This window comes from Salmo trutta, chromosome 7 (genome assembly GCF_901001165.1).
Source record: "Salmo trutta chromosome 7, fSalTru1.1, whole genome shotgun sequence".
Classification (NCBI taxonomy): domain Eukaryota; kingdom Metazoa; phylum Chordata; class Actinopteri; order Salmoniformes; family Salmonidae; genus Salmo; species Salmo trutta.
The window spans coordinates 52,159,731-52,184,566 of record NC_042963.1 but is presented as its reverse complement, the minus strand read 5'-3'; the positions used below and the strand labels follow the sequence as shown (position 1 = coordinate 52,184,566).

At 41.9% G+C, this 24,836-nt stretch overlaps 1 protein-coding gene across 5 annotated transcripts in view; it reads right to left on the bottom strand.

The window, feature by feature from the left end:
• Positions 1–1,863: 1,863 nt before the first annotated feature.
• Positions 1,864–24,836, bottom strand: part of LOC115197661 (coiled-coil domain-containing protein 136) — a 50,952-nt gene continuing 27,979 nt past the window's right edge. For 4 of the 5 annotated variants that reach the window (XM_029759405.1, XM_029759403.1, XM_029759407.1 and 1 more), the window contains exons 3-11: positions 23,943–24,096; positions 17,649–17,723; positions 15,774–15,874; positions 15,366–15,567; positions 13,174–13,282; positions 11,742–12,006; positions 8,708–8,839; positions 6,689–6,801; positions 1,864–5,040 (exon numbers count right to left, since the gene is read on the bottom strand). In XM_029759405.1, the coding sequence (XP_029615265.1) occupies positions 5,028–5,040; positions 6,689–6,801; positions 8,708–8,839; positions 11,742–12,006; positions 13,174–13,282; positions 15,366–15,567; positions 15,774–15,874; positions 17,649–17,723; positions 23,943–24,096 (1,164 nt within the window). In that variant the 3' untranslated portion in view covers positions 1,864–5,027. The remainder of the gene's footprint in view (positions 5,041–6,688; positions 6,802–8,707; positions 8,840–11,741; positions 12,007–13,173; positions 13,283–15,365; positions 15,568–15,773; positions 15,875–17,648; positions 17,724–23,942; positions 24,097–24,836) is intronic. The other variant, XR_003879038.1, reaches the window with a different exon arrangement.

The window sequence follows — 24,836 nt, the reverse complement described above, 5'->3', positions numbered from 1 at the left end:
ATTTAATTAAATCAACACGAATACAAAAACAACAAACAAGAAAACGAACGATAAACTGACAGTCTGCAAAGCATAGGCTCAACACAGAACAATCACCTACGAATAACAAACACAAACACACCCTAATATATGGGACTCTCAATCAAAGGCAGATAGACAACACCTGCCTTCAACTGAGAGTCCCAACCCCAATCAGCACAACATAGAAACACACTCACCAGACTACACATAGAAATACATAAACATAGAACATCAACCCAAAACCCCGGAAATACTAAATCAAACCCCCCTTTGAACAAACACACCACCCTGAACCACATAAAACAAATACCCCCTGCCACGCCCTGACCAAACTACAAAACAATTAACCTTATATACTGGCCAGGACGTGACAACCTGCCTGTTTAAGTAACGCAGACTGCCACATTTTCTAGGTTTTATTTATTTACTGATAGCCAGGGGCACACTCCAACACTGACATCATTTACAAAGGAAGCATGTGTTTAGTGAGTCCGCCAGATCAGAGGTTGTAGGGACGACCAGGGATGTTCTCTTTGATAATTGTGTGAATTTGACCGTTTTCCTGTCCTGCTAAGCATTCAAAATGTATTGAGTACTTTTGGGTGTCAGGGAAAATGTATGGAGTAAAAAGTACATCATTTTGTTTAGGAATGTAGTGAAGTAAAAGTAAAATTTGTCAAATATAGAAATAGTAAAGTACAGATACCCCAAAAACCTACTTATTAAGTAGTACTTTAAATGATTTTTACTTAAGTACTTTACACCACTGCACTGCGGCCTCGTCGATGTCTCCTGTAGTCCACGATCAGCTCCTTTGTTTTGTTGACGATGAGAGAGAGGTTATTTTCCTGGCACCACTCCAGCAGGGCTCTCACCTTCTCCCTGCAGGCTGTCTCATTTTTGTTGGTAATCAGGTCTACCACTGTTGTGTCGTCAGCAAACTTGATGATTAAGTTGTAGATGTGCGTGTCTACGCAGTCGTGGGTGAACAGGGAGTACAGAAGGTGGCTGAGCACGCACCCCTGAAACGCCCCACCTATGATACCCCACCCACATGGCTGCTTCTTGTCATTGTTGTTAGCTATCTGGCCTTTCAGAATCATAACAAAGCATGGCTTCCAGCCCCATTGATATATTTTTGTCATTTAGCAGACGTGTTTATCCAGAACGAATTACAGGAGCAATTAGGGTTCAGTGCCTTGCTCAAGAGCACATTGACAGATTTTTCACGTAGTCAGGTTAGGGATTCGAAGCGCTGACCTTTCAGCTAATGTTCTTAAATGCTAGACTACTTGCCACCACTTCCGTGACATTGTCAGCCATCCCATCAATATTTGCATGTTCATATTCTGTACATATCACTGACACATACAGTACTAAGAGTGATTATATTTTATTTTTCAAATAATTTACTGTTCAAAATATTCCTCCAGGTAACAAAATAACCACGACTACTGTATAATATACCTCCAGGTAACAACATAGCCATGACTACTGTATAATACACCTCCAGGTAACAACATAGCCATGACTACTGTATAATACACCTCCAGGTAACAACATAGCCACGACTACTGTATATTCAACTACTGTATATTCAACTACTGTATAATATACCTCCAGGTAACAACATAGCCATGACTACTGTATATTCAACTACTGTATATTCAACTACTGTATATTCAACTACTATATAATACACCTCCAGGTAACAACATAGCCATGACTACTGTATATTCAACTACTGTATATTCAAAACAACAAAGTCAAAGGGAACAAAATGCAAGCAGCAAACTGAGAACCATAAAATAAAGGCTCATAACTCACGTATACACAGTAGTGTTTGTTTTGAAGAAAAGGTTTAATAAGCTTAAACAATGAAGTTCAGGTTAAAGCAACGTTTTTATGAACTAAAGTTCAGGAAGTTTAGCAGCAGAAAGATATTTGGTAGAGGAGGTGTCACTACTTCACTCTAGGTTTGATTCCATCCTTGTCTGTGAAGATGTAGGAACTTGAATGAAAACAAACTGTTGTCTATTAGAAGATGTCCCACAACTAAATTCAAGATTCATTTGTGAACAGAGGATCAGTATTGATTTTGGTGGGTTGTTTATTTTTTACTATAGCATGCTCATACTGGGAACTAACACCAACAACAACCTCTACCTGCATGCACTGACTACTCAACCAAACATAGAGGTATGGAAAACACTTATCAATATTGGTTCTCTTAATAAACTCACATTAAATACACTTTTACATCATTTGGCTATGAAATATACACTGCTCTCTCAAAATAGACTTTCTATAAAGCTATTACAAATGGAGATTTTAGTAATATTTCTCTCCCACATTAGTCTATAGCACTTCTGAATCTACAACAAATATAAAGTAAAACAGAAACCTTATATTAAACATAAATAAACTTTTAAACTTTTCTCTTAGACTATATGTAGCATGCCTTGTTAACTCTAAAGTAGCTAGACTTTTACTGCGTCACAAAATTTCACAGTTGTTAACAGATAATTTAAAAACGTTTAAAATGCTGCCTCGTTTTGTGACAAATTGGACTGTTCAATCCAGACACATTTAGAATTTGCCAAAAAACGATTGACATAATTGACATAACAATCCAATTTCAAGAATGCCTTATGCAATCAAACTTGTTTAGCTGCCTCATGGTCTACCAATCATCTGTCCCCACACACAGGCATATCATCACGTACGACCAGACACAGCACAAATTAAATATCCTATCTCTGGTATGTTCACAAGCATCATTCAACTATGGAATGCTGATCGTTAACATTCTCTAGCTGTGTACCTGGAGAAAAAAAAAATCAATTTTAATGACATTTCAGAACATGTGGAAAGACCAACTCAAGCCAAGAAAATCAATTCCCCTTATAAAAAAAAACACATTCCTTTCTCTCCACATTTAAGAAAGTGTTAGTAGATAAACAGTACAGAAACAACTGTTATGAATAGTGTGTACATTAGGTATTTTGAGACATTCACAAGCTCAAGGTTAAATACTCGCTGTCCTATGCCTGTTGTATGAATAGCTGCTACAGTATATTCAAATACATAGATCACGCTATCGAAACATGACAAAGAGGTCATATACAGTTAATGTGTTACTGTACGAAACATATCCATAATATACAGTTAATGTGTTACTGTACGAAACATATCCATAAAGCATATTGGGTTAGGAGTGCTGATCTAGGATCAGCCCGTCTCCATCCATGTGATCTTGTTCATTATGATCCCAAAGTTCAAACTGATCCCAGATCAGAACTCCTACTATGAGACTCTTAAAACAAATATGGCCCCAGACTTCACATGTGAACTCATCAAAGGCATATCAGAAACAGTGTGGCCGTGCTTGGCATGTGAGCTGACTCATGTAGTCTGGGATGTGGAAGAACAAGAAAATACAGGCGGGGCGTGCTAACTAGAGCTTGACATATTTCGGGTGGCTAATTATACAGTCACTGTATGACAACGCAGTCAGAAGCCATGCATGCTCTACTGACGGCAAACCTGGGTTCTAATACTATGTCCAACTCTTTCAAATGCTTTGAGCGTTTTCTTTAGCCTGCCTGGAGTGACAGATGGGTGGGGTTTGTAGTTTGGGGACAATTTTTTTGGTCCATTAAATCAGGATTCTCAATCAAACACAGATAAGGTATTTGAAAATATTTTAGAATAGTATTTCAACTCAAGTCTGTCTGACGGTGCACTAAGTTAATAAGTTCAGTAAATAAAATAAGTGACTGTGACTGTGGAGAAAAATAGCCAGGACACTCATATGTGGGTGAGATGGTTGGTTAAACATAGACTTGAAACACCGGGCTAGGATTGACAGGTGCATCAGGACAGCTGCTAGACTAGCACACATATCTCCCATACAGTTCCCCCTTTAATGGGGACACCATAACAAATAGGCATTTACACAACTCTGAAAACGCAGAATAAACATCCTTACTAATAACAGATTCACTGTAGATAGGACATCTGGAATGATCATTGCATTTTTAAGTAAATGTAAATTGATGAGAAAATATTTTAGAGCGTATGCTTTATAAATTAACTATTGCCTTTAAACATTTTTTGGGGGGAAAGCATCTGTCACTCTAGACTAGAACTCTATACTAGGTCTTCATTATTAATTTAATTCTAATTGAGAAAAATTCCCATGGTTTGAGCTATTCACAAGACACGGGCACAGACATGAAATTATTTCATGTATTTGACATATTCCTTTAAATAATGAATTACAAGTGTAGATATACTTATATTTTCAGAAAGATTCTACTAGGACTTATTTACAACATCATATGGATTTTTATTTATATATTTAACCTAATTTATTTATTTAAGAGTTTTAATTCAGCAGATGTGCAAGATGCAGAGGAGGTTCTTGTTAAAAGATGACCAATCAATTAACATATTAATAAATACATTTAGTAAAATACAAGATGAGAGTTGTATAAGAGTAGTATAAGACATTTAAACTCAGGACCAATTGAGTCCCATAGTCAAGACCCGTGAGACAGACAGAGACAGGGACAGAATGAGATGCCACAGGGGCAGAACCAGCAAGATTTATGCGGAAAGGTACTGTCCAATTAAATGTAAGTATCCACACTATCTTCTCAGCTTCATGAAGACCTGTGTCCCCCCAGAACAGGAGAGAAAAGGAGTCCATCTTTTCCATCAGAACTATGAGCACTCCTGTTTTCTGAAGTTTTTCTTTTGAAGATGCTCCTGTTTTCTGAATTAGAGGAATGGCGTGTGATCTGTTGTTCGTCCCAGATTGATGTGATAACGGGGTGGGGATAGAGGGTAGTTGTCTATAAGCAGACATTACCTTCTTTGTCGGTATAACTTGTTACTGATCTGACCTGCTCAACATCTGCACCTGCTCGACCTCTCAACAAGCTAGCCACGATCAGAAGCACAGCTGTTGCCGCGGTGACAGTCAGAATAGGGGTTCCGTTCTATATCACACCCCTGAGGACGCAGAGAGAGAAATCAGAGGTCGTATTTAGAGATGTGAGCACACTTACTGTGAGACACACACACACACACACACATAAGCACTTAGTGCACTCATTAAATACACTCAGACACATTTTGGACATAGAAAAGAGTAAATAATCAAACACTAATCTAGCAGTGATGTCATACTGGAGAGCACTGTATGAAAAGGCCCACCTGTACCATGTCTGTCACCCAAAAATACTTGGTATGTTTTATGCATGTGCTGTATGTCTCATGATAAATGTGACTTTGTAATTGGAAGTCTCTAGCTAGCAACTATCCAATTATACAAAAGTGTATTGCCACTCCTAGGTCAATTCTCAGGACCTGATCAAACCAAAACTCTGTTGACCTTTCCTGCAGTCGAATGATCAAAGCGACCTCTAGTGGCCTCATGGGTGGAATGTCATTTATATTTTTCATAATTTTATAATTAATAAACTATTATTTATTTTTTGCTGAAATCTGGTGTATCTATATCAAACGGTTTTATTGTATTTCAGTCATCTGTGATGTATACTGAACAAAAATATAAATGCAACATGCAACAATTTCAAAGATTTTACTGAGTTACAGTTCATATAAGGAAATCAGTCAATGGCAATAAACTCATTACACCCTAATTGATGGATTTCACATGACTGGGCAGGGGCGCAGCCATAGGTGGGCCTGGGAGGGCATTGGCCCACCCACTTGGCCCACCCACCCCCAGCCAATCCGAATACGTTTTTCCTCACAAAAGGGCTTTATTACAGACAGAAATACTTCTAAGCACCCCCGTCCCCTTCCTCAGACGATCTTGCAGGTGAAGAAGCCAGATGTGGAGGTCCGGGGCTGGCGTTGTTACATGTACTGCAACGTTGGAGGCGGTTTATGGTAGAGAAATTAACATTAAATTCTCTGGCAACAGCTCTGGTGGACATTCCTGCAGTCAGCATGCCAGTTGCACACTCAAAACTTGAGACATCTGTGGCATAGTGTTGTGTTACAAAACTGCACATTTTAGAGTGACCTTTTATTGTCCCCAGCACAAGGTGTACCTGTGTAATGATCATGCTGTTTAATTAGCTTATTAATATGCCACACCTGTCAGGTGGATGGATTATCTTTGCAAAGGAGAAATGCTCACTAACAGGGATGTAAACAAATTTGTGCATAACATTTGAGAGAAATACGTTTTTTGTTCATATGGATAATTTCTGACATCTTTTATTTTAGCCCATGAAAAATGGGATCAACACTTTACATGTTGCGTTTATATTTTTGCTCAGTATATATATATATATATATATATATATATATATATATTGGGATGAAAACTCAAAATGGAATACATCTCAACTCTATATCTGACATGGTACAGTCCATAACCATGTGTGTGAGGTGTTCGCTTTTGTTTCAAAGTAGATTTCTTAAAGACTACCAAGAAACACTCTGGGTGACCCTGATTTAGCCCACTGCAGTAAAAGGTTAAACTGTAAGAAACCCTGAGACTTCAAGAATACTTTACTTGACTACCTAATTTAACTTTACTGAACTACGTACAGTAATATCTATATATTAGATGCATAGCCAAAGTGCAGACGACCGACAGACAGAGAAGTATCCTTCCTCCTACCTTGCTTTCTGTGACGCCAGCTCGGACAACCAGCACCAAACCACTCCCAATATTACAATTATTCCTATGAAGGGGATGGAGAGAACAGGAGACTCAGACGAATGGATGTAGCTCTGGATGAAGGGAAGAAAACGGATGGATGGAGATGGAGGGAGGAATGGAGAGAACGAAATAATAAATGAGTGGAGGGCATATGGACACCACAAAATCACACAAATAATTCAAAAACGAAACATGATATGGCTGTGGTATAAAGGGGGAGGGAAGTCATGACATGGACTTAGATGGATAACTGGATGGATGGATAGATGGACGGACTGAGACGGATGGATAGATGGACGACTGAGACAGATGGATAGATGGACGGACTGTGACAGATGGATAGATGGACGGACTGTGACAGATGGATAGATGGACGGACTGAGACAGATGGATAGATGGACGACTGAGACAGATGGATAGATGGACGGACTGTGACAGATGGATAGATGGACGGACTGTGACAGATGGATAGATGGACGGACTGAGACAGATGGATAGATGGACGACTGAGACAGATGGATAGATGGACGGACTGTGACAGATGGATAGATGGACGGACTGAGACAGATGGATAGATGGACGGACTGAGACAGATGGATAGATGGACGGACTGAGACAGATGGATAGATGGACGGACAGCAGATGGATAGATGGACGGACTGAGACAGATGGATAGATGGACGGACTGAGACAGATGGATAGATGGACGGACTGAGACAGATGGACGGACTGAGACAGATAGACAGACAGATAGACAGATAGACAGATAGACAGACAGATAAGCAGATAGATAGATGGATGGATGGATGGATGCATCCGCATACTTTTGGTCATGTGGTGTAAATTCAAAGATTTGAAGAATGTAAGTACAGTGTGTGTAAGTATGTATGTGCTTATATGTGACTGGAATTGTCTGTGGTGACAAAACAAACAACAATGAAAAATGGAAAATAGTAACACTAAACAAGATGTTGAAAGACCTGTTGAAAACCTCCTAACTCTATCTTCATTCATTTCCCATGTCCACGTTAGACACATATGAGGCATGTGGACATATAGTAAAAAGCACAGGGACATTATTTGTAGACTGAGACAGAGTAGGGACAGTCAGACAGTTTGACACCAAGCACAGGGACATTATTTGTAGACTGAGACAGAGTAGAGACAGTCAGACAGTTTGACACCAAGCACAGGGACATTATTTGTAGACTGAGACAGAGTAGGGACAGTCAGACAGTTTGACACCAAGCACAGGGACATTATTTGTAGACTGAGACAGAGTAGGGACAGTCAGACAGTTTGACACCAAGCACAGGGACATTATTTGTAGACTGAGACAGAGTAGGGACAGTCAGACAGTTTGACACCAAGCACAGGGACATTATTTGTAGACTGAGACAGAGTAGGGACAGTCAGACAGTTTGACACCAAGCACAGGGACATTATTTGTAGACTGAGACAGAGTAGGGACAGTCAGACAGTTTGACACCAAGCACAGGGACAGTTGGTTTTGCCGCAGGGAGGGCATTACACAGACAAAGTGAAAGTCAGATTGCAGTGCCAGACAGAGATCATAGCTCTCTAGCATGATCTGACAGTTAATGTCAGCTTATATGAAATATATTATAATATGCAGTCAATTAGATATATAAATACATATATGAATATATATGTGAATATATATTTTTACAGTATCTACACACATAACACATGGAATCAACAGGCACAGAATAGGTGTGATGTGTTTTCTACAAAAACATTAAAGTTTCCCGCAAATGAAAACAAGAAATACAGCAAACACAATAGTAAAAAAACTCAAGCAGAGAAATGTGGAAGTCAGAAAACAGTCAGAAACAGTCAGAATAGACACCATACGCCCAAAAGCCTTGCGATAGACTTGCAATATACCATTATTAATTCCTATCACTATGGTGACCCCTGGGACCCCTGACCTCTAACCCCAGTGTGTCCTCTCACCTGCCCCCCTCCAGCCAGCCTCTCCAACTCTGCCTTGCAGCGCAGTAGCTCCTCCTCCATCCCCTCCCTCTCCCTCTGGCTGCAGTCATACAGCACCTGTAGCTCCCTCAGCTCGGTCTTCAAACCGTCACACTGAGGGAGACAGAGTAGAGCAAACCATCTAATAATCATCGAATAATCACCTAAATGAAAGCTAGACAGTCAGGGAGCATCGAAAATTCAAAAAACAATGGATAGAGGACATATTTGGATAGAGGACACACCAGGACATTTGTGAAGAGGGCACGACAACACCTTTTCCCCCTCAGTAGACTGAAAAGATTTGGCACGGGTCACCAGATCCTCAAAAAGTTATACAGCTGCACTATGGAGAGCATCCTCACCAGTTGCATCACCGCCTGGTATGGTAACTGCTCGGCATCTGACCGTAAGACGCGACAGAGGGTAGTGAGTACGGCCCAGAACATCACTGGGGCCAAGCTTCCTGCAATCCAGGACCTACAGTACCAGTCAAAAGTTTGGACACACCTATTCATTCAAGGGTTTTTCTTTAGTTTTAACATTTTCTATATTGTAGAATAATAGTGAAGACATCAAAACTATTTAATAACACATATGGAATCATTTAGTAATCAAAAAAGTGTTAAACAAATCAAAATATATTTTATATTTGAGATTCTTCAAAGTAGTCACCCTTTGCCTTGATGACAGCTTTGCACACTCTTGGCAGTCTCTCAACCAGCTTCATGGGGAAGTCACCTGGAATGCATTTCAATGAACAGGTGTGCCTTGTTAAAAGTTAATTTGTGGACTTTCTTTCCTTCTTAATGTGTTTGAGCCAATCAGTTGTGTTGTGACATGGTAGGGGGGGTATACAGAAGATAGCCCTATTTGGTAAAAGACCAAGTCCATATTATGGCAAGAATAGCTCAAATAAGCAAAGAGAAACAACAGTCCATCATTACTTTAAGACATGACTTGCCTAGTTAAATAAAACTTTCATAAAATAAATAAATATAAATGAAGGTCAGTCAATAAAACCATCAAGCGCTAAGATGAAACTGGCTCTCATGAGGACCGCCACAGGAAAGGAAGACCCAGAGTTACCTCTGCTGCAGAGGATAAGTTCATTAGAGTTACCAGCCTCAGAGTGCAGCCCAAATATATGCTTCACAGAGTTCAAGTAACAGACACATCTCAACATCAACTGTTCAGAGAAGACTGCGTGAATCAGGCCTTCATGGTCGAATTGCTGCAAAGAAACCACTACTAAAGGAGACCAATAATAAGAAGAGACTTGCTTGGGCCAAGAAACATGAGCAATGGACATTAGACTGGTGGAAATCTGTCCTTTGGTCTGATTCCAAATTTGAGATTTTTGGTTCCAACCTCCGTGTCTTTGTGAGATGCAGAGTAGGTGAACGGATGATCTCCACATGTGTAGTCCCCAGATGACCTGTACTCCACAATTCCCCCGACCTCAACCCAATTGAGATGGTTTGGAATTAATTGGACCTCAGAGTGAAGGAAAGCAGCCAACAAGTGCTCAGCATATGTGGGTACTCCTTAAAGACTGTTGGAAAAGCATTCCTCATGAAGCTGGTTGAGAGAATGCCAAGAATGTGCAAAGCTGTCATCAAGGCTAAGGGTGGCTACTTTGAAGAATCTCAAATATAAAATATATTTTGATTTGTTTAACACTTTTTTGGTTTCTACATGATTCCATATGTGTTATTTCATAGTTTTGATGTCTTCACTATTATTCCACAATGTAGAAAATATTTAAAATAAAGAAAAACCCTTGAATGAGTAGGTATGTCCAAACTTATGACTGGTACTGTATATACTAGGCAGTGTCAGAGGAAGGCCCCAAAAATTGTCAAAGATCCAGTTACCCAAGTCATAGACTGTTCTCTCTGCTACCGCACGGCAAGCAGTACTGGAGCGCCAAGTCTAGGACTAAAAGGCTCCTTAACAGCTTCTATCCCCAAGCCATAAGATTGCTGAACAATTAATCACATGGCCACTGGATTATTTACATTGATCCCCCCCTTTGTTTATACACTGCTGCTACTCGCTGTTTATTATCTATGCATAGTCACTTTACAAATGACCTCGACTAACTTGTACCCTCGCTCATTGACTCGGTACCCCCAGTATATAGCCTCATTACTAACCTGTACCCTCGCTCATTGACTCGGTACCCCCAGTATAAAGCCTCATTACTAACCTGTACCCTCGCTCATTGACTCGGTACCCCCAGTATATAGCCTCATTACTAACCTGTACCCTCGCTCATTGACTCGGTACCCCCAGTATATAGCCTCATTACTAACCTGTACCCTCGCTCATTGATTCGGTACCCAAAGTATATAGCCTCATTATTGTTATGTTATTTTTTTTAACTTTTACTTTATTTAGTAAATCTTTTCTTAACTCTATTTCTTGAACTGCGTTGTTGGTGAAGGGCTTGTAAGTAAGCATTTCAAGGTAAGGTCTACACTTGTTGTACTCGGCGCATGTGACAAATACAATTTGATTTGATTTATTAACAAAGCCCTTTTTACATCCACAGATGTCACGAAGAGCTTTACAGTAACCTGGGTTATACCTCAAAGAGCAAGCAGAAGGACAGTGGCAAATGAAAACTCCCTGGAAAGAACACTTGTGGAACACCTCAGAACAGAGGTTATGTAAACAGCAGGCCAGGTTAGTGCATTGTGTTGTGTTGTCCATTACTGCAGTACCTAAAAATAAGTATTAGCCACTTGTGTGACAGGGTAGTCTGTGATTGGCCAGCTGTTTCTCTGATGTTTTATTTTGCTACTGTGCTATGTGTGGTGTGTGAGTCACTCAGTATAGTTCTAAATGTGGGAGTGGGAGTCGTACTTTTCTGTGCCACAATGACTCGCCTAAAAACACCCCTTGAACCTCCTAATTGGTTTTTGCCCAAGCACAGTAGAAATTCAGTTGGCATCAATGACTACTGTACCATCATTGTATCTCCTAATCTTCTTCATCTTATGTAGCGTACCTGTCTCTGTACCAGTGAGGCCTTCTCCTCAGCTTGTTTCAGCTGATCCCTCAGTGAGACGATCTCCCCGAATCCTCCATTCCAGCCGGTGGGGGTCATGGGCTTCCCGTCGAACGAGATGTTCTTCTGAATGGACACGTCCTTCAGGCGGCAGTTGGTGGCTGTGCCCGTTGACTGGCACTCTGTCATGGTCATGTAGCTCTCAGCCATGCCCCCCATCTCTGTGCCCACCCCATCCTCCTTCAGGGACAGGTGGCTGTTGGAACTGGGATGGACAGAGAGGAGACAAGAAAATGACACATTTATAAAGTGAATGATAATGGACATGAAGAACAATAACAAGAAGAACAATAACAAGAAGTTCAAGAAAATCAAGAAGAACCAACATTTTTTAAATTTTAAATTTTAAAAAAGAAGAACAAGAAGAACAAGAACAAGAAGAACAAGAAGAACAAGAACAAGAAGAACAAGAAGAACAAGAAGAACAAGAAGAACAAGAAGAACAAGAAGAACAAGAACAAGAAGATGTCACGTCCTGACCAGTAAAGGGGTTATTTGTTATTGTAGTTTGGTCAGGACGTGGCAGGGGGTATTTGTTTTATGTGGTTCGGGGTTTGTTAGTATATGTGTTTATGTAGAGGGGTGTTTGGTTAGAGTATTCCGGGGTTTTGGGGTTATGTTCTTTATTTCGTATTTCTATGTTCTGTCTATGTTGTGTATTTCTTTGTTGGCCAGGTATGGCTCTCAATCAGGAACAGCTGTACATCGTTGTTGCTGATTGAGAGTCATACTTAGGTAGCCTGTTTTCACCTGTCCCTTTGTGGGAAGTTGTGGTTGCATAGCTGTGTGTTTAGCCTGCAATCCTGTTTGTTCGATCGTTTTCTTGTTTTGTTTGTTACGTGTTCAATAAAGTCACTATGAGCACTCAACCCGCTGCGCCTTGGTCCACTACGTACAACGACCGTTACAGAAGAACAAGAACAAGAAGAACAAGAACAAGAAGAACAAGAACAAGAAGAACAAGAAGAACAAGAAGAACAAGAAGAACAAGAACAAGAAGAACAAGAAGAACAAGAAGAACAAGAAGAACAAGAAGAACAAGAACAAGAACAAGAAGAACAAGAAGAACAAGAACAAGAACAATAACAACAAAAATAATAACAAGAAGAACCAGAAGAACAATAACAACAATAACAACAAGAACAACAAGAACAACAAGAACAAGAAAAACAATAACAAGAAGAACAATAACAAGAAGAACAATAACAAGAAAAACAATAACAAGAAGAACAAGAAGAACAAGAACAAGAAGAACCAGAAGAACAAGAACAATAAGAGGAAGAATACCAAGAAGAACAAAACAAGAAAAACAATAACAAAAAGAAGAACAAGAACAAGAAGATCAAGAACAACAAGAAGAATATGTTCTCACCCTGTCCTCTGTAGCTGTAGTCTCTCAGTCAGACATCTGTTGTCATTCTTCAATGTCTCACACTCCTCCCTCAACGTGACACACTCCTGCTTCAGTGTTTCTACATCTCCTGAACACACAGGACAGGTACAGGAGTCAGGACAGCACAGGACCATCATACCCCAGGGTCGTGTTCATTAGGTACGACCCAGGAGAAAATGGTGCGAAACAGAGTGAAATGGGGAGATACTAGCAACACATCCTCCATAGGTTCAGCCACAGGTAAACACTTTGCCGGTTTACATAAAGTATCAACTCTGAGTCTATACTCATGTGGCCTACCCCTCAAAACCATTCATCCTGTTGTACATGGCCATGCACCTTATAAATAGTCAAGAGACACAATGAGAGACCCAGAAAGACAAAGACCTGGTGTGTGTCTACCTAACGTCAGACTGGAATGTGACACCTATAAGCCTGTGACCCAAACCTAGGGGTCTAAAGTACTTAAGTAAAAATTATTTAAAGTACTACTTAAATCGTTTTTGGGGTATCTGTACTTTACTTTACTATTTATATTTTTGACAACTTTTACTTATACTTCACTACATTCCTTAAGAAATGTATTTACTTTTTACTTCATATATTTTTCTTAACACTCAAAAGTGCTCAATACATTTCAAATGCTTAACGGGACAGGAAAATGGCCCAATTCACGTAATTCTCAAGAGAACATCCCTGGTCATCCGTACTGCCTCTGATCTGACGGACTCACTAAACACAAATGCTTTGTTTGTAAATGATGTCTGAGTGTTGGAGTGTGCCTCAGCCAACCAAAAATAATGATGTCTGAGTGTTGGAGTGTGCCTCAGCCAACCAAAAATAATGATGTCTGAGTGTTGGAGTGTGCCTCAGCCAATCAAAAATAAATAAATAATAATGGTACCGTCTAGTTTGCTTAATATCAGGAATTTGAAATTATTTATACTTTTACTTTTACTTTTGAGACTTAAGTACATTTAAAACCAAATTCTTTTAGACTTTTACTCAAGAAGTATTTTACTGGGTGACTTTCACTTTTACTTGAGTCATTTTCTATTAAAGGTATCTTTACTTTTACTCAAGTATGACAATTGGGTACTTTTTCCACAACTGCCCAAACCCTACCGACTCTGCCACACCTAGGCTGTGCTGTCTAGGCATCTATACTGATAACATTATGAAACCTATGCATCAGATGCTGGTTGTGTTATTGCTGGTTGCATCATAGTTAGCAGAGGCGGACTGGCCATCTGGCATTTCAGGAAAATGCCAGATGGCTGGTCCATTTTTTGCCCAGTGGGCCTGTATAACTTGGTTTTGTACGCAAACTGATGATTATCTGGCTAATAATGGGGGACTCAAGTAAAAGAAAAATGGGCCGGTGTGGGGGCTTCAAGGAGAAAAATGGGCCGGTGTGGGGGCTTCAAGGAGAAAAATGGGCTAGTGTGTTAGAAATGCCAGGGCCAATTTATGGTCCCAGTCTGCCCCTGATGGTTAGCATCTCACAGTCAAACACATAAATCAAGGCTGGGGTTTAATAAAATGTGTTGAGGAAAAGGCTGCAGCATTACAAAAGTGTTTTACACCCCACCGCTTGCTCTCTCATAGTGAGCTGCAGGGGTGGTGGTGGGGGAGAGGGGGTGTGTGTTCGGGATACCAGAAGGGTGATGTCACACTGAGTTAGTCAGGGAATGAGGCAAGGCAGGGGGGGAGGCACGGTGACATCAGGGACTCTCTCCCAGTACATGACATCACTGCTGTGCTCTTGTAGAGAGGGTCAGGGTGTGACTCAGGGAAGGATGGCTTTACACAAGCTGTTTGCTGATGTTGCTTTGACCTGGCTGGTGGACATGAGATCAGCAAATGTGCTGTGATGACCTTCCCAGATTTTGTGTTGCCACGTGGTGATCTCCAGCTCCTACTTCTGTCTCTCTCCTCTCCTCCCTCCTCTCTTTCTCCTGTCCTCCCCCTCCTCTCCCCACCTCCTCTCCTCTCCCTCTCCTGTCCCTCCTCTCCTCTCCCCACCTCCTCCCCTCTCTCCCACCTCTCTTCCTCCACTCTCTCTCAGCTCCTCTCCTCTCCTGTCCTCCTCCCCTCTCACTTCCTCTCCTCCTCTCCTCTCTCTCTCTTGTCCTCTCCTCCCCCCACCACTTCCCCTAAAGCTCTCTCACCTCCTCTCCTCTCCTCCTCTCTCCTCTGACTCTTCATGCTGATCTCGGCACGGAGCGTGGTGATCTCTAGCTCGTACTCCTGTGCCTCCTCGTTGAGCCTCCCCAGCTCGGCCTGATGGCGACAAAGCTCCTCCTGTAGGGAGGCGATGTCGTTCTCCCTCTCAGCCGCCGACTCCTCCGCCGCCTGCTGCAGCAGTAGCACCTGTAATGAATTCATGAATAAATCAATCTCAGCAGCAGCACCTTCAACACAAGCAAGGAACAGTCACGAACTCACCATCCCTAGAACTCGCAGAGAACACATACATTCTTCTGGAACTAGTAACGTAAAGTATCCTAAAGTAAAGTGGAATAGCTTAATGTAAAGTCACCTTAATGTGAATTATTACAAGTAAAGTAAAGCAGCACCTCCTCCTGAGCCAGGCGTAGCTCCTCGTGGGCCTCGGTCAGTTTGCTCTCTTTCTCCTCCTCCAGAGAGTCAATCTCCTCCTGTACTGAACGCAGCTGGGCTACAGGGGAGGACACGCACAAACAAACAGGAACAGGGGTTTAGATGGCTATCGTTACGACAGTGTTTCTCAAAACTCTCCTTCGGGTACCTCGGCTGATCCGCTTGATCCATTTCCAATCTAGCACACCTGATTCAAGTTATCAACAAATCATCAAACCCACACCTGATTCAACTAATCATCAAACCCAAACCTGATTCAACTATTCATCAAACCCAAACCTGATTCAACTATTCATCAAACCCAAATCTGATTCAACTAATCATCAAACCCACACCTGATTCAACTAATCATCAAACCCACACCTGATTCAACTAATCATCAAACCCACACCTGATTCAACTAATCATCAAACCCACACCTGATTCAACTATTCATCAAACCCACACCTGATTCAACTATTCATCAAACCCACACCTGATTCAACTAATCATCAAACCCACACCTGATTCAACTTATCAACAAATCATCAAACCCACACCTGATTCAACTATTCATCAAACCCACACCTGATTCAACTATTCATCAAACCCAAACCTGATTCAACTAATCATCAAACCCACACCTGATTCAACAAATCATCAAACCCACACCTGATTCAACTCATCAACTAATCATCAAACCCACACCTGATTCAACTATTCATCAAACCCACACCTGATTCAACTATTCATCAAACCCAAACCTGATTCAACTAATCATCAAACCCAAACCTGATTCAACTAATCATCAAACCAAAACCTGATTCAACTAATCATCAAACCCAAACCTGATTCAATTAATCATCAAACCCAAACCTGATTCAATTAGTCATCAAAACATGATTCAACTATTCATCAAACCCAAACCTGCATGAAATGCAGTCTCTGTGTTAAAGTTAGCATGACATGCAGTCTCTGTGTTAAAGTTAGCATGACATGCAGTCTCTGTGTTAAAGTTAGCATGACATGCAGTCTCTGTGTTAAGGTTAGCATGACATGCAGTCTCTGTGTTAAAGTTAGCATGACATGCAGTCTCTGTGTTAAAGTTAGCATGACATGCAGTCTCTGTGTTAAGTTAGCATGACATGCAGTCTCTGTGTTAAAGTTAGCATGACATGCAGTCTCTCTGTTAAAGTTAGCATGAAATGCAGTCTCTGTGTTAATTTTAGCATCACATGCAGTCTCTGTGTTAAAGTTAGCATGACATGCAGTCTCTGTGTTAAAGTTAGCATGACATGCAGTCTCTGTGTTAAAGTTAGCATGACATGCAGTCTCTGTGTTAAAGTTAGCATGACATGCAGTCTCTGTGTTAAAGTTAGCATGACATGCAGTCTCTGTGTTAAAGTTAGCATGACATACAGTCTCTGTGTTAAAGTTAGCATGACATGCAGTCTCTGTGTTAAAGTTAGCATGACATGCAGTCTCTGTGTTAAAGTTAGCATGACATGCAGTCTCTGTGTTAAAGTTAGCATGACATGCAGTCTCTGTGTTAAAGTTAGCATGACATGCATTCGTGTCGTCGATCACGATGGTACATGTTACAATACATGACGCTTCAGTATGGTGTAGAAATCAGGGGCGGATTGGCCATAGGGCTGATCCATTTTTGCCCAAAATGATAATTATTTAGCTAATAATTGTGGGATCTAGAAACAAAATGGGCCAATGGAGAATAATGGGCCAGTGTGTTAAAAAAGCCTGGAACGAATTCTGGTCCAAGTCCGTCCCCGGTAGAAATTTCCATGAATGAAATGCACATTTAGTCAGAGGGCCTACATGGCTGCAGACAGTACCTTGCAGGTTGTGGACCTGTCGTGCGAAGGCTTCTGCCTGATGAGCGCTGGTCAAACGCTCATCCTCCAATAGACCTGTATGGGACAGAGAGCGAGAGTGAGAGAGAGAGAGAGAGAGAGAGAGAGAAAAAGGAGAGAGAGAGAGAGAGAGAGAGAGAGAGAAAAAGGAGAGAGAGAGAGAGAGAGAGAGCACGAGAGAGAGAGACCAATAATTCACAAAATGGGACAAACACCAAACTGAGACTGCATGCAAAATTCTGCAAAAATATCCTCAGTGTACAACGTAGAACACCAAATAATGCATGCAGAGCAGAATTAGGCCGATACCCACTAATTATCAAAATCCAAAAAAGAGACGTTAAATTCTACAACCACCTAAAAGGAAGCGATTCCCAAACCTTCCATAACAAAGCCATCACCTACGGAGAGATGAACCTGGAGAAGAGTCCCCTAAGCAAGCTGGTCCTGGGGCTCTGTTTACAAAGACAAACACACCCCACAGAGCCCCAAGACAGCAACACAATTAGACCCAAGCAAATCATGAGAAAACAAAAAGATAATTACTTGACACATTGGAAAGAATTAACAAAAAAACAGAGCAAACTAGAATGCTATTTGGCCCTAAACAGAGAACACACAGCGGCAGAATACCTGACCACTGTGACTGACCCAAACTTAAGGAAAGCTTTGACTATGTACAGACTCAGTGAGCGTAGCCTTGCTATTGAGAAAGGCCGCCGTAGGCAGACCTGGCTCTCAAGAGAAGACAGGCTATGTGCAACACTGCCCACAAAATGAGGTGGAAACTGAGCTGCACTTCCTGACCTCCTGCCAAATGTATGACCATATTAGAGACACATATTTACCCCAGATTACACAGATCCACAAAGAATTCGAAAACAAACACCATTTTGATAAACTCCCATATTTACTGGGTGAAATTCCGCAGTGTGCCATTACAGCAGCAAGATGTGTGACCTGTTGCAACAAGAAAAGGTCAACCAGTGAAGAACAAACACCATTGTAAATACAACCCATATTTATGCTTATTTATTTTCCCTTTTGTACTTTAACCATTTGTACATCGTTACAACACTTTATATATACATAATATGACATTTGTAATGTCTTTATTATTTTGGAACTTCTGTGAGTCTAATGTTTACTGTTCATTTTTATTGTTTATTTCACTTTTGTATATTATCTACTTGCTTTGGCAATGTTAACATATGTTTCCCATGAAAATAAAGCCCCTTGAATTGAATTGAGAGAGAGAGAGGGAGAGAGAGAGAGAGAGAGAGAGAGAGAGAGAGAGAGAGAGAGAGAGAGCAAGAGAGAGAAAGCAAGAGAGAGAGAGAGCGAGAGAGAGAGAGAGAGAGAGAGTGAGTGAGAGAGTGAGTGAGAGAGAGAGAGAGACAGAGGGAGATAAATGAGTGAGAGAGAGAAAGAGAGAGAGAGAGATAAATGAGTGAGAGAGAGAGAGAGAAAGGAGAGAGAGAGAGAAAGGAGAGAGAGCGAGAGAAAAGAGAGAGAGAGAGAGAAAGGAGAGAGAGAGAGAGAGAGAGAAAGGAGAGAAAGAGACAGAAACAGAGAGAGAGAAATGAGAGAGAGAGAGAGCGAGAGAGAGAGAGCAAGAGAGAAAGAAAGCAAGAGAGAGCGAGAGAGAGAGAGAGAGGAAGGAGAGAGGGATGAGTTAGAGAGAGAGAGGGTGAGGGTGAGAGAGAGAGAGAGAGATAAATGAGTGAGAGAGAGAGAAAGAGAGAGAGAGAAAAAGGAGAGAGAGAGTGAGAGAAAGGAGGGAGAGAGAGAGCGAGAGAGCGAGAGAGAGAGATAGAAAGGAGAGAGAGATGTGAGGGAGAAAGAGTGGAAGTCAGTGTGATAGCAGAAGCCTATAATAACAGAACTGTCAAAGTTGGTCACATTTTGTAGGTTGTAAAAGTCTAGTCCTGTTTGCTAGACAGGTGACATTTCTGAAGCATCTATGTTGGCCTTTATAAAGGGTTCAGGAAGGCTTCCATTCACCTCGCTGGTCTAGTTACTAAGCCTTGAGGTTTTATACCCATGTACAGTGACCATACAGTATCAAATCACTCTACAGTGACATTCTATGTTAGGACCTCCTCTCCACACCTCAGCCTTGATTGGGTGGTCACCATGGATACCTTGAGGCATGGAGAGGCCTCCCCGAAGGGAAACAGCTGTAGTGGGTGGGGTGAAGCGGTGTGTGTGTGTGTGTGTGTGTGTTTGTGTGCATTTGTGTCAGCAGTGGGCCTGAAGAACAGCTGAGCATGCCTGGTGGGTGGGGCCCAATGGGAGTATCCCAGACTTCCCGTCCCCAGCGAACGGAGAGTGATGACATCACAATGCGGTCTAGGACACCCCATCCCCTGAATGTGTCAGAGAGACAAGGGGGGTCATAAGCCTGCCCCTCAAAATCCCAGTGACCTCTGTGACCAGGCCGCTGATAGGTTAAAAGGCATTCAGGTTGCTAGGGGGATATCTGACAGCCCTTCTGCCTGTTCAGGTCAGAGACTCCTGAGTCTCTGTCCAAGAGGACATGTGTAACGGAGTGCGTGGACAGAAGTGAGTTGGTGTTACAATTGTTGTTAGTTATTGCTATGCGTTATACAGTCCAGCAATAAAATAAAACGTCCTCTCACTGTCAACTGTGTTTATTATGTGTAAATATTTGTATGAACATAACAACATTCAACAACTGAGACATAAACTGAACAAGTTCCACAGACATGTGACTAACAGAAATGGAATAATGTGTCCTTGAACAAAGGGGGGGTCAAAATCAAAAGTAACAGTCAGTATCTGGTGTGGCCACCAGCTGCATTAAGTACTGCAGTGCATCTCCTCCTCATGGACTTACCTTACTCATGGACTCCTCCTCATGGATGTTACCCCACTCTTCCACCAAGGCACCTGCAAGTTCCCGGACATTTCTTGGGGGAATGACCCTAGCCCTCACCCTCTGACCCAACAGGTCCCAGACGTGCTCAATGGGATTGAGATCCGGGCTATTCGCTGGCCATGGCAGAACACTGACATTCCTGTCTTGCAGGAAATCACGCACAGAACGAGCAGTATGGCTGGTGGCATTGTCATGCTGGAGGGTCATGTCAGGATGAGCCTGCAGGAAGGGTACCACATGAGGGAGAAGGATGTCTTCCCTGTAACGCACAGCGTTGAGATTGCCTGCAATGACAACAAGCTCAGTCCAATGATGCTGTGACACACCGCCCCAGACCATGACGGACCCTCCACCTCCAAATCGATCCCGCTCCAGAGTACAGGCCTTGGTGTAACGCTCATTCCTTCGACGATAAACCTGAATCCGACCATCACCCCTGGTGAGACAAAACAGTGACTCGTCAGTGAAGAGCACTTTTTGCCAGTCCTGTCTGGTTCAGCGACGGTGGGTTTGTGCTCATAGGCGACGTTGTTGCCAGTGATGTCAGGTGAGGACCTGCTTACAACAGGCCTACAAGCCCTCAGCCCAGCCTCTCTCAGCCTATTGCGGACAGTCTGAGCACTGATGGAGGGATTGTGCATTCCTGGTGTAACTCGGGCAGATGTTGTTGCCATCTTGTAACTGTCCCGCAGGTGTGATGTTCGGATGTACCGATCCTGTGCAGGTGTTGTTACACGTGGTCTGCCACTGCGAGGATGATCAGCTGTCCATCCTGTCTCCCTGTAGCGCTGTCTTAGGCGTCTCACAGTACGGACATTGCAATTTATTTCCCTGGCACATCTTCAGTTCTCATGCCTCCTTGCAGCATGCCAAAGGCCCATTCACAAGGATGAGCTGGGACCCTGGGCATCTTTCCTTTGGTGTTTTTCAGAGTCAGTAGAAAGGCCTCTTTAGTGTCCTAAGTTTTCATAAATGTGACCTTAATTGCCTACCGTCTGTAAGCTGTTAGTGTCTTAACAACCGTTCCACAGGTGCATGTTCATTAATTGTTTATGGTTCATTGAACAAGCATGGGAAACAGTGTTTCAACCCTTTACAATGAAGATCTGTGAAGTTATTTGGATTTTTACGAATTATCTTTGAAAGACAGGGTCCTGAAAAAGGGACGTTTCTTTTTTTTTGCTGAGTTTAGATGATATTATCATGTGTCATGACGTTGGCCTCTTTGGGTACAGGAAGGACAGTTGACCCCCTCCCCTTTGTACCATCACCCAACCTACCTTCCCCCCAACCCAGGGTTGTAAAAATTCCAAGAGGAGAATCTACTACAACATGTTTCATAGAGAGACAAAGGAAATTCTTCCAAGTCATAGAATTGGAGAACCTAGCGACATGTGTGTTCTGGAGAAGATATGGAAGATTGATGAAGACTCCAGCTACGAACTGATCCGCTTGGTACAATTTTGTGATACTCAGAAGAGACAATATAGCCATATTACCCTAAAACGGTCTACATGATAGCCTCAGCGATGAGACTGAATCCACATGGTTGTATACAATGTATTATTAAGGATAAAGCTATTTGTAATACATTGAGATGCTATGTACTGATGTTAATGTGATAGAATTATATTTCTGTAACCAAGTCTAGCTCAGTCATAGGCACGCCCCCAGGGACACATACAGGACCAGGCGTCATTTGACAAGCCTGTTCTATGGGCACTATAAAACACCCCCTGATTTACATTTCTAGAGACCAGGCCTACACTCCATTGCGAGTTGGCTCATAGGTTTGACCATCCAAATATTCTACTGAAAGTGAACTATACCACGTGGTTAACTTTTACTATCGAGACCGACAGAATAAGAACAAGTCTTTGATATTAATTATTAGTCTGCAGCTAAGTAAATTATATCATCGAACGCGAAGACCAACCACATCCATTCTATGACGACATTCATGAATGTCGCTCTGAAAGATATATTCTAACCGAGAGAGAGACTCTCCATCAGAACTACTCTCCAACAAGAATCAGAACGACACACTGAGCGTAAATATATATTGATTGCAATTGTTCCCGAATGAGTGAGCCTTCAATTGTCAATTGTTAATATTAATGAACTCTGTGTAACTTCTCAGCTTACCGTTTTATGACCCATTGTCTAACAGACCAGCCATGCTTGTTAGCCAGTAGGGCACATTCCCCTACCAATCCTGTGTGACGATAGTTACTGTCTGTATGTTTTCTGTTAATTACTTAGTGTAGTAAATAAATGATTTGAAGACAATTGATGTATGGATGATTTTAGTAAAGACTGGGTTCGTGCAGATAACCAAGAATTTACAACTTTCATGATGAGACTGAAAATAAGAGAAGGGTTAATATTGACTGCTATCGATGTAAAATATGACTAAGTATTTTAAGAGTTTATTCAGAAGATAACAGCTCTATAAACGTTCTTCTGTGGTGCCCCGACTTTCTAGTTAATTACATTTACATGATTAGCTTAATCAGGTAATATTAATTACAGAGAAATAATTTGATAAGTTAGCATGTCATATCACTTAATCCGGCATAGCCAAAGACACGACATATATCTGATTACCCATTTATTGTAATGCTATGTTTATTATGTACAGTATATTTATTCATCTCTCTCTTTGGACAGAAAAACACATTCATCTCATTTGTCCTTATAGTGAGAAGATGGCAGTGGAGTCACAGACCAGCCCAACTGGAGAGCCTGTCAGACACAGACCAGAGCCTGTCAGACACAGACCAGAGCCTGTCAGACACAGACCAGAGCCTGCCAGTCACAGACCAGAGCCTGTCAGTCACAGACCAGAGCCTGTCAGTCACAGACCAGCCCAACTGAAGAGCCTGCTAGAGTAGACAGCTGAGACTGATCTCAGCACTCTAAATCCCCCAGCATGCATTGAGCTGAGTGTGTTCAGTTTGTCCTCAGTCCTAAGGTCTTAGTCTGTTCACTATGTCCTCAGTACTAAGGTCTTAGTGTGTTCACTATGTCCTCAGTACTAAGGTCTGAGTCTGTTCACTATGTCCTCAGTACTAAGGTCTTAGTGTGTTCACTATGTCCTCAGTACTAAGGTCTTAGTGTGTTCACTATGTCCTCAGTACCAAGGTCTTAGTCAGTTTGACTAGCTCATCATTTCCAGAATGATGATGCAGCTCTCTATTCAGGGACTATGAGGAACTGATCCTGTTTGAGATAAACATTTACAAAGAGCCGAGGACAGACCAAGAGACTAGTCTGTCACTGGAGATCTCAGGGAAGATAACGTGACCGTAGCGTGGCACTGCTAATGCACCACAGATAACTAGCTAGCGGTTTCACGTGGACTTCTCTCTTACCCTGCAGCTCGTGGAAAGCCTCCTGGTGTTTGTTGGATATCTCCCTGGCCCCTTCTAACTCCAGGAGGAGCTGCAGCACCTGACTCCTCAACTCCTCCAGCTCCTGCTCCTCAGACAGAGGCTCCAGCTGCTCCCTCCTACCCTTCTCTTCCTCCTAGTTAGAGATTTATACATTGTTATAAACTGGGTGGTTCCAGCCCTGAATGCTGATTGGTTGAAAGCCATGGTATATCAGACCGTATACCACGGGTATGATAAAACATATATTTTACTGCTTTAATTACGTTGGTAACCAGTTTATAATAGCAATAAGGCACCTCAGGTGTATGTGATATACAGCCAATATACCACGGCTAAGGGCTGTTCTAACGCACGACGCAACGCAGAGTGCCTGGATACAGCTCTTAGCCGTGGTACCCTCTCGGGCCTTATTGGTTAATTAGATAGGTAAGAATTAGGTAAGCCTTGTCTGAGTCAGAAAGGCCCATAGTTAAACAGCTACTTTGTTAATCCCTGAGGAGAAATGTCCTTTAAAAAAGCAGCAGATTAAAAACAAGGGTAAAAGATATACATGAAATATACATGAAATATACATTAAGATATAGATTAAGATATAGATTAAAACAAGAGTCAAATATATACAGTACAAGGTAAAAAACTGGATACAAAGTCAAGAGCCATAAAGTGTTATAAACATGCCAGATGATTATAGACCACCAAAATATAATATCAATGAATACCATCCTAAGACAGCATCAATAAATAAAATTGCTCCTCTACCTCCACCTCCTCCTCCTCCTCCCCCTCCTCTACCTCCTCCTCCTCCTCCTCCTCCTCTACCTCCACCTCCTCCTCCTCCTCCTCCTCCCCCTCCTCTACCTCCTCCTCCTCCTC